The 16,211-nt window shown below is 35.0% G+C and overlaps 2 protein-coding genes across 7 annotated transcripts in view; one reads left to right on the top strand and one right to left on the bottom strand.

Annotated features, from left to right (window-relative positions):
* ccdc88aa (coiled-coil and HOOK domain protein 88a) overlaps positions 1-16,211 on the top strand; it is a 177,407-nt gene that overhangs the window by 72,005 nt on the left and 89,191 nt on the right. The window lies entirely within an intron of this gene.
* rps27a (ribosomal protein S27a) lies at positions 1,436-4,217 on the bottom strand. The gene is given in 6 exon segments (NM_200502.2): positions 1,436-1,683; positions 1,768-1,899; positions 2,721-2,806; positions 2,912-2,966; positions 4,021-4,085; positions 4,188-4,217. Coding segments are annotated over 5 exon segments (471 nt in total). The 5' UTR covers positions 4,069-4,085; positions 4,188-4,217; the 3' UTR covers positions 1,436-1,533.

Raw genomic sequence — 16,211 nt, 5'->3', positions numbered from 1 at the left:
TCTTTACCCTTTGTGTATTACTCCGCCCATATACAGACAGCAAAAAGCACACTCTAGATAAAAGATGCTTGCTCGGCTGTTTAACTGTCAGCTTATGATTTGAATCCAACGCGGAAGAAAGTAGTTCCTCATACAAAAGGGTTTTTGAGACTCTCCATGTTTGATTTTGTTTTTATATACACAATTATGCCGTCAAACTGTTGTATAAACGCAAAATCAGACGAGTAGCAGTGCAATATGGCTGTATATCAGCACTGGTGGGGGCACTTAGGCATGTACGCCTTCCACCAGTGCCGATATACAGCCATATCGCACTGCTACTCGTCTGATATTGCTTGTGTGCATATATATTTGTAAATACATATATGTATTTATATATATATATATATATATTATGTGTGTGTGTGTGCGCGTGTATACACACACACACATAATATATTTATATATATATATATATATATATATATAAATAAATATAGTCAAAGTTAGACAAAAAAAAACATTCAGCAAGGAGGATTTATTAATTCAAAGTAAATGTAATGTATTAAGCAGAAGTATGGCAATTTGAGTAATGTATTTTATTTTTAAATGTCACAATACACTACCTTTGTAATCCTGAGTAATTCCTTCAAAAACTTTACAAGGTTTGACCTACTTAATGTTGTCAAAATAGTGTCCAGTGTTGCACAATGATTATGTACATAATTAGGTCTGTAGTTAATTCTGGTAAATACAGCTGTTAAAATAGTCAGCCGTTTACTTACCCATACCACTGAACAGATCCCTCACCTTAAATGCATCCCACCTAAAAAATAGCTAAAACATCCTAAAAACTAAAAGTGAGCACAACGACTGCTAACTTTATAATGTCCTGCTTTGCATGTACATTACGAATATGCACATATACATCTATTTGCATATACGCATGTTACTATGTTCTGACAGTAATTACATTAACAGTCAAGTAACTAAAACCTACCCCATTAACCACGCAATTACCTGGTATAACTATCCATTTCCCTGGGTAAGTACACCAAACATGTACAATAAAAACCACAAATTAATACTAAATTACAAGCTTCGAGTTTTTCTGTGTTAAACACTGAAGAAACTTTGAAAAATGGTGAAAACCTGTTGCTTTTGATTTCCATACTGTTTTTCTATCATTGAAATCAATGGTTACAGGTTTGCAGATTTCTTTAGAAGTCGTTTACGGGAAACTAAAATGTTAGAAGTCAACTTCCATTTTGGGTGAACTATCCCTTTAATTATTACAAACTATCCCTTTAGTTATTACAAACTCGATTAAATGTAGTTATATTTACATAAAATATATTTCATAATGACTTAATCACTAATAACTTATCACTAATATGTAGTAGTCTGGATACTTCATATTAAAACCCAAAGCAGCAATAATGAGTCAAGAGGTTGATTTTTGAATGTGGCGAGCCACAATTTTATTTACAAAGTACAAACTCCAGCACAGACAGCCTCATGTGTGACACAGAGCATGTTGGTCAGGACTGTACTCTACTTGTCCTCTGGTTTGTTGAAGCAGTAGGTCAGACAGCACTTTCCGCAGTAATGACGGTCGAAGTGGCTGGCCATGAACACCCCGGCTCCGCACTCATCTGCAGGGCACTCGCGGCGCAGACGGTGGATCTTGCCATTCTCGTCAACCTAAAGATCAAGAGAAACAACTTAAAGATCAACTCCTGAAAACCTGGAGCTGCTAAAGACAATTGAGACTAACAGGTAACAAACCTTGTAGTATTTCAGCACAGCGAGCTTGACCTTCTTTCTCTTATGCTTGTTCTTCTTGGGGGTGGTGTAGGACTTCTTCTTCCTCTTCTTTGCGCCACCACGCAGCCTCAGCACCAGATGAAGTGTGGACTCCTGGATAAATGAATGAACGCAATTAAGTAAGTCGGGATGCATGAGTTTAATTATATTATTAGAAAACCTGAGCACTTATGGCTTAAACGGGTGTAGATTAACCACAAATCTAAATGGTCACCTTTAAGATTGTTTTGAATGTTTGCGACTGCATTTCAAAAATGTGGATAACCAAAACAATTGCCGGTCCAAATGCATCCAAGAGGTAGCACTATTATTTTTTTCTTTTCCTTTTCATTCTTTTAAAATCAGTTTTAACACCATTTTAATCTGTTTTAATCATTTTTATTCTTTGTTTTTACTTCTCTATTATTCCCGTTTCTGTAAAGCACTTTCAATTACTATTGTGTATAAAATGTGCTATATAAATAAGCTTGACTTAAAGGGGCAGTTCACACAAAGATTATTCACCCTCAAGTGGTTTTTAACCTTTATGGTCCCTTAAATAAAACTTCAGATAAAGCTAAAATCCTTTAACCATTGACTTATATAAATAAAAGCACTAAGAAAGTCAGTAGTTACCTGTTTTAATGTTTCTTTAAGATATCTTTTCGGTTTAACAGAAGATAAACCATTTAGGAAAAAAAAATATTAAATTACAATGTTTAGTTTTGGTATATTAGTTTTATTATTAGTTATTTAGTATATTTAACTCTTTAAATATGAAAAATATCTAAAAAATACAATGTTTAGTCAATTAGGACCAGTAACTATTAGCTTTTACAACAATCAGCAGAAAAAAAATCTAATCATTACAATAAATGACTATTTTAGGTGAATTATACAATTAGATTTCAGTAGTTTTATTTAGACTTTCTGACCTTCTGAATGTTGTAGTCGGACAGGGTTCGTCCATCCTCCAGCTGCTTACCAGCGAAGATCAACCTCTGCTGATCAGGAGGGATTCCTGCGTTTGGAGGTACATTTAGATGTAAATTTTTTGGGTTTTAACAACAAATTAGAAGAAGGAAAGATAATACAATTTTTTTTTTAAGCACAGCTGACAACTTACCTTCCTTGTCTTGAATCTTTGCCTTGACATTTTCAATAGTATCAGAGGGCTCAACCTACAACATTGATATCAGTTTAGATTTGTCAGATTACCTTCACTTAAAACACTTATAACCTACAGAAAACATTAAACATAAGAGAACACTTGACAATATTGTTTCCACAAATCAAATCACAGGCAAATTAAGAAGTCCAAGTATGTCACTTATGTTTTGAAGATTTCTTCAGGGTTAATGATGGTACATTCAAAAGAACATTTAATGAACAATTATTGAGGTAAAGTTGGTTTTATATTTGCACATTGGTTTATTTATTAGTCGTTAGATTGTTTATCGATTGTTAATTTGAATATTTTGTCTGAAATGGCATTTAAATTACTTAAAAACAACATTAGCACTATTTATTTGACAGTGAACAATGTTGTAACGTACTTTGATAGTCATTGGCTGCTATTATAATTTCCCCATTTAGAATTTGCAAACAAAACAAAACTGTATACTGTTTGCGAACTTAAGGTAAACGTGGAGTTCAGTTGGCAATATAATTTTAGTACCGATCCAAACACTTAATCTGATTTAGCACTTTTTAAAGCTTTAAATTGTGGATGGGCAAATTAACACTGAGCCACACCACAGAAACAGTGTTATTTATTTACTTCTTACTTTATTATTGCTTTAAGCCTAAATATGGCTTTTATGTTCGATGTTGGTTTTATCTGTAAGCAATATTAAAAAGCTAAATTAACGCATGCTTACACTGCAAATAGCATACAAAATATAACGTCGAAAACTGTAAATTAGCGGAGCAATAAGCTACTACCGGTATAAAGTAAAAACGGCCTACTTTAATGTTAGTATTATTTCGCTAAAATATAGCATAATAAACATTCAGGTCTACGGCGTGCATGTTACATTAGCTGCGCCACACGACATGCTAGCATTATTTAGGACTTACTTATAACCACTGAAAAAATACCATTTTTTACGTTATTACGTCACTAAACTTATATTTATGGAGTTTAAGGTGAATATCATCGAAATAATCGATTCAAATCGTCAAACATCGCAGTAAATCGGATCGTGAATTGTTGAAGTGCGTCGCGCGGCTCACCTCGAGGGTGATGGTTTTACCCGTGAGGGTTTTCACGAAGATCTGCATCTTGATGCTCAATCCACCTGTGCATAAAACAGTGTTGAATGTTTATGGAACGTTTTTAAAGCAATATATGAGCAAAATCACATTTATTTCGTTACTATTTGTTCGTAGCAGTAACTCACCACCAGCTCTTAGATGGCGGAAACCGAAAAGGGTCCTTCAGAGGGTTCAACGTGCTCTTCAGAGCTGCAGGGCTGCCCGATGAACCGCCTGCGTAGAAAAAGAAATCCACAAAAAGTGGCACATTGTAACGGAAGTAACAGTTCATAATATGTTGCGTTTCATTTAGGGAGTCGCCGTTCTTTTAATAATTACGTATTAACATATAACATATTGGCTTTTAATTTAAATGAGCTGTTGAGATTGATTAATGCAAATACCATGTTTATGTTACAATTGTTAATAAATGAATAAACACCCTTTTAAATCACTCTCCAAAATAATTGCAGCAGTAATCATGCATTTGCTTATCAATTACCATTTATAAAACTACAGTTTATATATATATATATATATATATATATATATATATATATATATATATATATATATTTTTTTTTTTTTTTCATTTATTTTGGTATAAACCGCCAACTTATTCAGCATAGGATTTATGAAGCGGATGCCCTTCCAGCTGAAACACAATACTGGGAAACACCCATACACACTCATTCAGACACACACATACTACTGATTATTTAGTTTGTTCGATTCACCTACTGTATAGCTCATGTCTTTGGACTGGGGGGGAAACCGGAGCACCCTGAGAGCATGCAAACTCCACGCAGAAATACCAACTGGTCCAGCTGGAACTCAACCTTCTAGCTGTAAGACGACAGTGCTAACTACTGAGTTACCGTGCTGTCCTATATATTCATTTATTTTCCTTTCAGCTTAGTCCCTTTATTAATGTTTTACATAGCGGATGTCCCCTCCCAACACTGGGAAACACCCATGCACTATGGCCAATTTAGCTTATTCAATTCACCTGTACCGGTCTGTGGACTGTCTACGGACTTGTGGGGGAAACGGGAGCACTCAGGGGGAAACCCACGACAACATACGGAGAACATGCAAACTCCACAAAGATGTGCCAAATGACCCAGTCAGGGTTCGGACCAGCAACATATATACATACATATACATATATATAAACACACACACACACACACACACACACACACACACACACACACATAAATGATCGATCTCTGTCTGTCCTTCAGAACAACTGAAGGACAGACATCATCTAGCTATGTAGTCTACATAAAAAAGCTTATATACTATAGTCTATCAAACTATTCATAAGTCAAGCTTTTAAACACTTGTAATATGCATACTGCAAACATTTAGGCCAGGATTTCTGAAGCTAACATGACATTTTGATCAGAATTGTCATTAAAAAGACATTAATGGCTGTTGTTCAATAGTTTCAGGACAACTTTAAGGAAAAGGTATTGATCCGTATCATATATTGACTACTGTAGTTGTGCTCCCCATAGAGCAGACTCTGAAAAGGGCCCTAACAAGTGTAGCCAAAGGGTACACTTGTCACCCCCTGGTGGCTGACAGCAGTATGTTCTATAAGCCTCGTCCTCTACGTGTCAAAGAATAGGACGTGAGTCAACCTTCTATACCAAAAATAGGGGAGACCAGAATAGTTGTAATACGGGTTAGTTTTACGCTTTCACTCTCATGAAGTTACAGATCAGTTGACTAACTTCACATATGCTCAATAGTCATTCCACATATGAAAAAGCTGAGTCCTATGGCAAACAGCATACAGGAAAAACAACATTTGAACCAAGAAAGTAATATGTTTTATGTATTTATGTTATAGCAATGTCTGATTTGTAGTTAAACCAATCAAAGATAAATGATGTCAGTTTTGTGTTTGTGTTGATGTTTTTACAGCATTTTGTTTGTGCTAATGTTTTAGCTGTTAGCTGTGAGGTGAGTAAATTCATGGCTAGAAGACGTTGGGTTGTGTGACGACAACACTCTCGGTTAGTTTTAACATCAGTGAAATGTCACTACCATCCCCAAGCAAATTTATCTGTTTATACGATTAAATTTTAGTAATCCTATAGCTCTTGATAGAGAAAAGCAAAGTAGCTAGTTTGTGCTCAGTGACTGTCCTCCTTGCTTCATGAAGCCAGAAACCCAGAATTGTTGAAGCTGATTTGCGCATTTTATTCAGTTTTGTAACACAAACAAACATTAATTACAGCACACTAACAACTCGGTGTTAAATAAAAAGCTTTCAAACCAATTTTTGACATTAATCTCATTTTATAATGTCCAGTGGTGTAACTGATTACAAATACTCACATTACTGTAATTGAGTAGTTTTTCTCAGGAATTGTAATTTAGTAGTTTTAAAAATGTGTCCTTTTACTTTCCCTTGAGTACATTTTTAATACAGTATCGGTACTTTTACTCCAATACTTTCCTTCAGCCTGCAGTCCCTACTTTATTTTTTCTGGTCTATGGGGATTAGAAAATGTAGTCCTGTGATTCCTGTCCTATGGCACATAGAAGTAAAGAGGTAAATTGCCTCATAATGAACTACCTCAAGACATTGGGTGATTTGTAATTGCAGCAAACTGTTTAAAAGTGTCCAAGAAGATATCCAAAATGTTTACTAGCATTGACCAAGAGAATGTTTAGATGCATGTCACTGATGAACAAACAACAGATGTTTACTGTATGATGACCAAAATGGCCTTAAACACCCACAAGACACAAGACGTCAACATGACGTCAGATTGAAGTTGTACCTCAATGTCGTGGGCACGTTGCATTTTGTTTAAAAAATAAAAAAGAATTGACATCTGAACTCAACATCAGGCCGATTTCAATGTCCAACGTCCAACCTAAAATCAACCAAATATCAACATCTAATGATGTTACAGCTTGATGTTGTGTGGATGTTACCACTATGACGTCTATCAGACGTTGGATTTTTGGTTGCCATACCTGATAAATAAATGTCAGTATTTGATGTCTATATGACGTTGGTTTAAGATGTTAGTTCGACGTTGGATTTTGGTCACTTTCTAAGACAACCTAAAATTAACCAAATATCAACGTCATTTGATTTAGTTTTCGGACATCAAAATAGCGTTGTCCTCAGACGCTAGCTAGACATTGAATTTTGGTCACCTGACATCACAACCTAAATCGAACCTAATATTAACGTCTTATGACATTGTGGGCCTGCTAGGCAATAACTAAATGCACTACAGAATGTTATGTTTACACACACATTCACAAATGACATGTGAATGGATCAGCTTTTTACAGCATAATACTCACGACTCTTGAGTACTTTTGAAAGGTTTTTACTCATACTTTGAGTAAAATTTACAACAGATACTTTTACTCGCACTACATTTATGGGCAACCAATGGTACTTTTACTTGAGTATGATTTTTCAGTACTCTTTCCACCACTGATAATGTCATATCTCACCCTGGTGGAAGTCATAATGTTACATCTCACCCCAGAGTGTGTTACGCCAACCAAGACTATGGAGTGAATTATAAATTTTATGTTTAGAAACTAAACTGTGTGTTTTCTGTTTGTGCTGCGAAGATAACATCTATACATGGGTGTCTATACATATATTTAATAGCAGATATCTGTAACTAATTTTAATTAAAGTTTGAACACACTGGCTTAAAAGACTTAAAAGATATTGAGAGAAATGCAAAAATGTCACAACTATCCCTGGTCCCAGCTACTGATTAATATAAATTACTGCAGACTCGGGCTATATAGTGCACAGTGCAGAACGACAGTGGCCATTTTGACTTTTACAGTAGTGTTAAAAGACGAGGATTTGAGATTTTCACACCAGAATTGAGAAAGGATTCAGTTCAGTGTGTGGGATTCAGAGCTCTTTCAAATGCAAGCAGTGTCCAGCAAGCGTCAGGTCTCACAAGTGCACCAAAGTTTTCCTTCCTCTTTTACTTACATAACAAATCCTTTCCACTGCTTGTGGGAGCTTACGTTTTGCCAATTTACCTAGTTTACGATATTGTGTAATCTTGGTTTTGTAACCACAGGCAGCAACATGGCTCTTGTTTTATATCTCACTGCCAAATTTCTAATCATTTCTCCACAGAAGCAGAAATGAAGCTCTTTGTATTGTTTCCGAACAGCTTGTTCCACAGCACCATTTACTGCATTCTGCCAAATTAATACCTTGTTTACACACAAGCAAGCAATGCCCTTTAAATACAAGACAGATAACCCAACAGTGGATATTATTGTTGACATACACCCACCGGCCACTTTATTACTTATCTTTTGCCTTCAGAACTGCTTTAATACCTTCGTGGCATAGATTCAACAAGTTACTAGAAAATTTTTCTCAGAGATTTTGCTTTATGTTGACATGATAGCATCACACAGTTGCTGCACATTTGTTGGCTGCACATCCATGATGCGAATTTCCCATTCCACCACATCCCAAAGGTACTCTATTGGATTAAGATCTTTTCACTGTGTAAGCCATTTGAGTACAGTGAACGGCAAATTCAGACTCTACCATCCGAATGTGGCAGCAGAAATTGAGACTCAAAAGGCCAAGCAACGTTTTTCCAATCTTCTATTGTCCAATTTTGGTGAGCCTGCGTGAATTGTAGCCTCAGTTTCCTGTTCTTAGCTGACAGAAGAGGCACCCGGTGTGGTTTTCTGCTGCTGTAGCCCATCTGCCTCAAGGTTCAGTGTGTTGTGCTTTCAGAGATGCTCTACTGCATAACTTGGTTGTAACAAGTGGTTATTTGAGTTACTGTTGCCTTGCATTGAGTTACTGCCATGTGAATGGACGATTCGAAATTTGTGTTAACGAGCAGTTGGACAGGTGTACCTAATAAAGTTGACAGTGAGTGTAGGTGCTATATGATGGTGTAGAGCACACGTGTCAAACTCAGTTCCAAAAGGGCCGCAGCTCTGCACAGTTTAGTTCCAACCCTAATTAAACACACCTTTTCAAACTAATTAAGTCCTTCAGGCTTGTTTGAAACCTACAGGTAAGTGTGTTGGAGAAGGGTTGGAACTAAACTGTGCAGGGCTTCGGCCCTCCAGGAATTGAGTTTGACACCCCTGGTGTAGAGTTTCTCCATGTGCATGACTAGAAGCTCCAGTTGATAAACACTCAAGTGGAGGAGTACATAACAACAGCGAGATGGAAACAGACCAGTATACTGTTAAAAAATGCTGGGTTACAAACAATCAGTTTTTGTCAAGACAACATGAGGAAATTAAGTTAGCATTGCTTTTTACAAATATAAGTGGATTGAATATAAAACTATTAAGTTGTTGCAGAAAAACGCTCAAGAATTGTGTTGTTTCAGCTCATTTTAAATAAGTAGTTTGAACAAACAGTAAAAGTCTTTTTGTTTTGAGTGTAGGAGTGTAGATTTGACACTAGAGAGCAGAAGGCATGCACTGTTTCAGCATGCATGTAATCTGGTGTTTCTGGTTGTGTGAATATTCTCAGTCAAGGAAAAATGAAAGATAAACAGCCAGATGAGATTCACTGCATACTTTCACTGTAGATAAAATGTGCACACTGCACACACACGCATTGAAACTCATGGGCTGAAAAATGAAAAAGAAAAGAAAATGCTTTGGAAATGGATAATTAAATGCTTGTTTGAGCATTTAACAGTTTTACAGATGTATCAAAAGTATCCAAAAGTATTATTATTATTATTATTATATTATTTTTTGCTGTAATAATGAGCCCAGGGTGACGCAGTGGCACAGTAGGTAGTGCTGTCGCCTCACAGCAAGAAGGTTGCTGGTTCAAGCCTTGGCTGGGTCAGTTGGCGTTTCTGTGTGGAGTTTTATTGATACTTTTTCAAACATTTTAATTTGTTGCAATCATTTTAAGAAACCTGTGCTTGACACGAGCCTTAAGAAAACTTTCTGTTGCCTGAGCACAATGCTGTGCTGCAGAGGGTTGAATGTTATGCTAAAATTGCTAAAGCTAAACTATTGACACTTGAACTTTAAGTTTTATTTAATTTCAGCTTTATTTGAATGACCAAAAATGATTCAAATAAATTTTAATTCTATTAAACTTATTTCTAACCTGCCACCTTTACACAAATAACTCTATTCAATCTATTTACTTTATAGTATATGATCTGCGTTTTTTTCTGCCTGAAGTTACTTCTCCCTAATTATATTAAGTCTGATTTCTGTCAACAAACCATTTCCTGAAGACATCCCCTAACCATTATAAATGTTATGACTGGGTTGTTTGTGCTCTTAATTAGGAAAGAGCAGTTGAGCGGATGAGCTTGTGCAGTGGGATATGCTGTTTCACTGCCAAGTGAAGCCGCACCCCTGCGGCAATGAATGAGTTTAACACAGTGAAGATCACAGCTCACTGACCTGTAAACCTCACTATCACATACCAGACAGATTCTTCATCCAAATTTGGAGTGGCAAACCCACAAAACACCCTGAACACGAGAAGACTAAGGTCACTCCCGAAGAAATCTCCCAAAATATCTTGACACAGTGAGGGAGACTATATTGAGCCATGCAGTTCACGTTGAGTGGGATGCTATTTATGGCATGTATAACATTTCAGATCTTGTTTAACAAATCTGCATAATAAAATCCAATTTGAGGCCATTGATATATTAAACAAATAGGTGAAAATGTCATGAATCATGATCGTGCACTTGGAAGTTTCTGAAAGTACGCTACACACCATTCTATTTTATTTTTTATTCACATAGGAATTTAAAGTCTGCATGAACCAGAAGCTGTGACTGTTTTGTTTTGTATTGTAATGCAGTTCCTACAGAAACGGAATATTGAATGAAAAAACAGTGGGCGTGGCTTGTTTATTCTACTGCGAGCTGATTGGATGTAGTAAAGTAGGCATTTCACTCAGAAAGATTGGGAAAAGGGTTAGGGGAGAGTTATTACAACCTAACAGATATCTCCTCCTTACCATTTCTGTTTGTTGTTAAAACTGACGGTGGGAGGGGGATGGTCAGGTATGTTGGCCACGCCCATCGCCTCAGACAGACCTAATCTCAGACTTGAACTCAAAACAAACCGGAAGTGCATTTTCATATTTTAATGTTAGATTACAAGGGCAAACAATTTTTTTTATAATGACATGTACGGACAAATTACCCAACGCGACGATTTTTGTGATTAAATGTTCAATTCGCGCTGTCTATTCATACATTCATACATGAATATGTCTATTCATGTCTTTGCATTGACTTAACATGTAAATCACTTGCGATTGATGCTTCATCTGCATCTAGTGTGAATGCATCGTACCCAGCTAGCAAAATTCATGTGGCTTAAATCCAGCCCACAGCAGACACTTACATACGGCCCACATACTGCATGAAATGATGACACTTGGGCACATATTTTGCGCGATCGTGATTTTCGAAAGTAGTACATCACTTTGTAAACGTTTATTATTACTATTTGATGAGTCTCCACATACAGTTTAATAGAGCGCTTGGACCAATAAGCTGATTCACGTGACGTCACACTTAACAAGTGAACAATTGGATTGGACAGAATATTCTTGGTTCTACAGAATGTTAAAATACACATACATACGTTTGGACCACTTCATTTAATGATTGCTATCAGGATGAGACTTTCCAACAGCATAACAAAAATAGTTTCTGAAGACAATCACCTATTGCAATGTTACAAGCCATAATCCAAACAGCCACAAGGACAGTCACAACACTGAAAGCTTTGATTTGGTTAATTGTAATAAAATAATTTTTGAGGACATGTGAATTAAAAACTAAGGAACAACATTCAGAGTCACAGTGAGCACGATAGCATTTAGCTTTTTAGCTCCACCTACTCTCATGAAACACCACAAATTATGTAACTGAATCAGTGTTGTGCACTACATACATGTTAATAGGTGCATGTTTTTCCATAGACTTAACAACTTAAAATCAATGTTTTGAGGAGTATAATGTTCTGTACAACACCAATAGGTAATTTAAAAGTTAAAATAATGTGAACAGATGGGCTCATTAAAATATGATATAAAAATCTAATAGCTCACAGTAAGTCTATCTTTAAATTTGTTTTAGCCTTCAAAATGACTAAAGTCAGTTTTTATTCCCAAATGTGACCTTAATCACTTAATAACACAAATTCTTATGTGTATAGCCTAAGCAATTATAGCAAACCTTAGATCTTCAAACATCATGATGACTGTAAATGTAGACTGTAAAGGAAGGTTCTGGAGACTCCCTTTGCCACCCCCAACCACCTCCCCCCCCCCCCCCCCCCCACTTTCAACTAGATGACAGCACTGTGTTCTGGGAAAAACGTGTTGCACCACATTGAGTCACCGTCATAATGGATTCCAAGATAACTAAATGAATCAGCAACATGAGTAGTAAAGCTAAGCTTTTTATTTTTAAAAGATATGCAGTTGAAGTCAGAATTATTAGCCCTCCTTTTATTTATTTATTTTGAATATTTTCTAAACGAGGATAAACAGAGTCAGGACATTTTCACAGTATGTCTGATAATATTTTTTCTTCTGGAGAAGGCTTTATTTGTTTTATTTCGGCTAGAATAAAAGCAGTTTTTAATTTTTTAAACACCATTTTAGGGACAAAATTATTAGCCCCTTTAAGCTATTTTTTTTTCGATAGCCTACCGAACTAACCACCATTATACAATAACTTGCCTAGTTAACCTAATTAAACTAGTTAAGCATTTAAATGTCACTTTAAGCTGTATAGAAGTGTCCTGAAAAATATCTAGTAAAATATTATTTACTGTCATCATGGCAAAGATAAAATAAATCAGTAATTAGAAATGAGTTATTATTATGTTCAGAAATGTGTTGAAAAAAGCTGCTCTCCATTAAACAGAAATTGGGGAAAAAGGTGGCAAATAATTAATAATTCTGACTTCAACTTTACAAGTTATCCAAGATTAAAAAAATATAAAGCTACTTTTTTTTTAACAGATGTTAACCCTTTGACTGCCCCTCTACCAAACGGTTGACCATATTTTGACTTTTTTAGATAATATTTTACACTACACAGTATTGTTGGTTTACAAAAAAATAAAATAAAAATAAAATTCAAACATAATCCTGTTGCACTACTACACTTGGTTTTGGTTTTATTGTAAAAAAAATAAAATAAAATAAATAAATAAATAAATAAGAGCAAGAAAACATGTTAAATAGGAATCTGAAATATTTTATGGCGTACTTAAAAAATCAAAACTGTTTTATTTTGAAAACTTTTTAAATAAATTGGTCTTACACTTCATATTTTCAGATTCTTTATAGTATATGTATTAAGCCCAGTACGTTTACCATTAACCGACATATTAACCAATTGGTAGAGGTTGATATTTTAGAAATTGTGGGATGTGATGGGGAAAAATTGCTTTGAGTGTGTTAACTAGTGACATTAGGAGTTAAGAAATGCAATTCAAATTTTTTTTTCTTGGTGGGGCGTTTAAAGGGTTTAAGTGCCCTTATTATGGTATTTAGTATTGAAGGTTTCGATACTAAATTAAACAGGTTTGAGGTCAATAATATTTTAATTTCTCATAATTGTATTTAAATGGTTGACACAGTGGCGCAGTAGGTAGTGCTGTTGCCTCACAGCAAGAAGGTCGCTGGTTAGAGCCTCGGCTGGGTCAGTTGGAGTGTGTGTGGAGTTTGCATGTTCTCCCGATTTTCGCATGAGTTTCCTTTGGGTGCTTTGCTTTCCCTCACAGTCTAAAGACATGCATGTGAATTGGTAGGCTAAACTGTCCGTAATGTATGAGTGTGAATGAGTGTTTATGGATGTTTTCCAAATATGGGTTGAAGCTGGAAGGGCATCCGCTGCGTAAAACATATGCTGGATAAGTCATTGGCTCATTCCACTGTGGCAAACCCCGGATTAATAATCAAAGAAGATTCGCACCAAATATCAGTTTTCAGTCAGCCGACTCTGGCGCCACTCCAGCGCAGCACAAAGACCCTGCAGAACCGGTTTGGTACTTTACGTCCCCACTGCCGTCTGGATGACAATGGAGACTGCAGTATCTGGAGTGGACAAACTCTCCCTCAAATCTGCCTTTGTCTGCTTTTCACAGCTCAGAGGTCAGACAATGAAATCTGGCCAGCAGACATGCACTGACTCACCAGAATCTGCCAGAAGATTCTAAAGATGCTGTGCTCAAACAGCTGATGATCAAATTGGAGGTCATAAATTGTGCTATTTTTGGCCCTAATTATTGCTTAGGCTCGCTCTACTGGGTTTTAAGTGCACTATAACTTTTTTAAAGTACTCAGACTTCCTAATAGATGAACCAAGGCATACAAGAATTTTAGAGAGGATTTAATAAATGTTACAGTTAATCCTAGTCATCTTCAGCTGTCTCAGATCACTGTATCTATATGTTTTTGTTTGTTTGATCTTTTATGTTTGACACAGATATAGCATTTACTTGTAAATATTCAGATTTCGTGCAGAACAGAAGAATCTGGAGACATAAAATAATACCTGAATCGATTTTATTTTTTTAATTACATAATTCAGTCTTTCATTTTCCTTTTGGCTTTGTTCCTTAATTAATCAGGGGTCACCACAGTGGAATGAACCGCCAACTTATCCACAATATGTTTTACGCAGAGGATGCCCTTCCAGCTGCATCACTTGGAAATCGATTACTTTATATATATATATATATATATATATATATATATATATATATATATATATATATATATATATATATATATATATATATATATATATATATATATATATATATATTTCATCTATTTATTTTATTTTATTTTTTTATTTGAGCAGTTTATTAAACTTATTTTAGTGTAGATTTGTATTTTCAGTTTTTTTTCAATGCATTTTTTCACATATTTAGTGCATGTTTTGTGGTCTAGTATAGTATAAATGGCATTTTGGTGAAAAATACATTTATTGCTGACATTTTAGTGACAAGTAATATGATGATAGGGCGCCATGTTGTGTTAATCAATGAGAAAACAGAGTAGTAGATTGTCTACATAAAATGGATCTTATTGCTATATATCTCAATCATATTTCCTATAGATATATAAAGGTTTCAAATGCTTATAGCTTTATAAGCATTACATAAAGGATTAAAGTAATCTGATGATAATTTAAAACAAGTACACACAATTAGACTATATTAAAAAAATAAAAACATTTTTATTTGAACAAATAAGTAAATAAATGTTTAAATTACAAATGCAATTAAAACCCACACATATACAGTTAAAGTCAGAATTATTTGTCCCCCTTTGATTTTTTTTTTCTTATTTAAATATTTCCCAAACCATGTTTAATACATCATTTGGATACATTTGCGCAGATGTAATAAACATTTTTTTTAGACAATTGTCAGAACATATCATAGAAAATGATGATATATATAATTTATAGGTATAATGTATACTTCTAGGCATGGGCGTTGCTGGTTCTTGATTATAAAAAAAAAAAACAAGTGAATTGAATAAGCTAAATTGGCCACAGTGTGAGTGGGTGTGTGCAAGAGTGTATGCGGGTTTCCCAGTGTTGGGTTGCGACTGGAAGGGCATCCGCTGTGTAAAATAATGCTGAATAAGTTGGTGGTTCATTTCGCTGTGGTGACTCCTATAATAAAGATACTATATAAGAAAATGAATGAATGAAAGATGCTTTACCTGTTGTTATTATTTTTTTTACATCAAGACAAAATGTAGAAAAGGAGATCGAGTGACATAAGAAAAAAATAGTAAAATCAATTAAAAATAAATTGAAGTACAAAAGGTGTATTTTAGAACTTTTGGGCCCCATAGCTGGATTGCTTAGGGCCCCAAATCACTAAATCCTCCCCTGATTATTACATTACTCGCGTTACCCCAATACTTATATGTGTATATATATATATATATATATATATATATATATATATATATATATATATATATATATATATATATATATATATATATATATATATATATTGGATCTCTATACAAAAAAAACTAGAAATATGGAGGTGCCTCTCACACAGAGTTTATTATATTTTAGTTTAGATATTAGAGACTGAAAAAGTCTTGCCACAGTATATATTGAATG

Source organism: Danio rerio, chromosome 6 (genome assembly GCF_052040795.2).
Source record: "Danio rerio strain M-AB ecotype USA chromosome 6, GRCz13ab, whole genome shotgun sequence".
NCBI classification, from domain to species: domain Eukaryota; kingdom Metazoa; phylum Chordata; class Actinopteri; order Cypriniformes; family Danionidae; genus Danio; species Danio rerio.
Note: the sequence above shows the minus strand (reverse complement) of the source record. Positions and strands in the feature narration are given on the sequence as shown.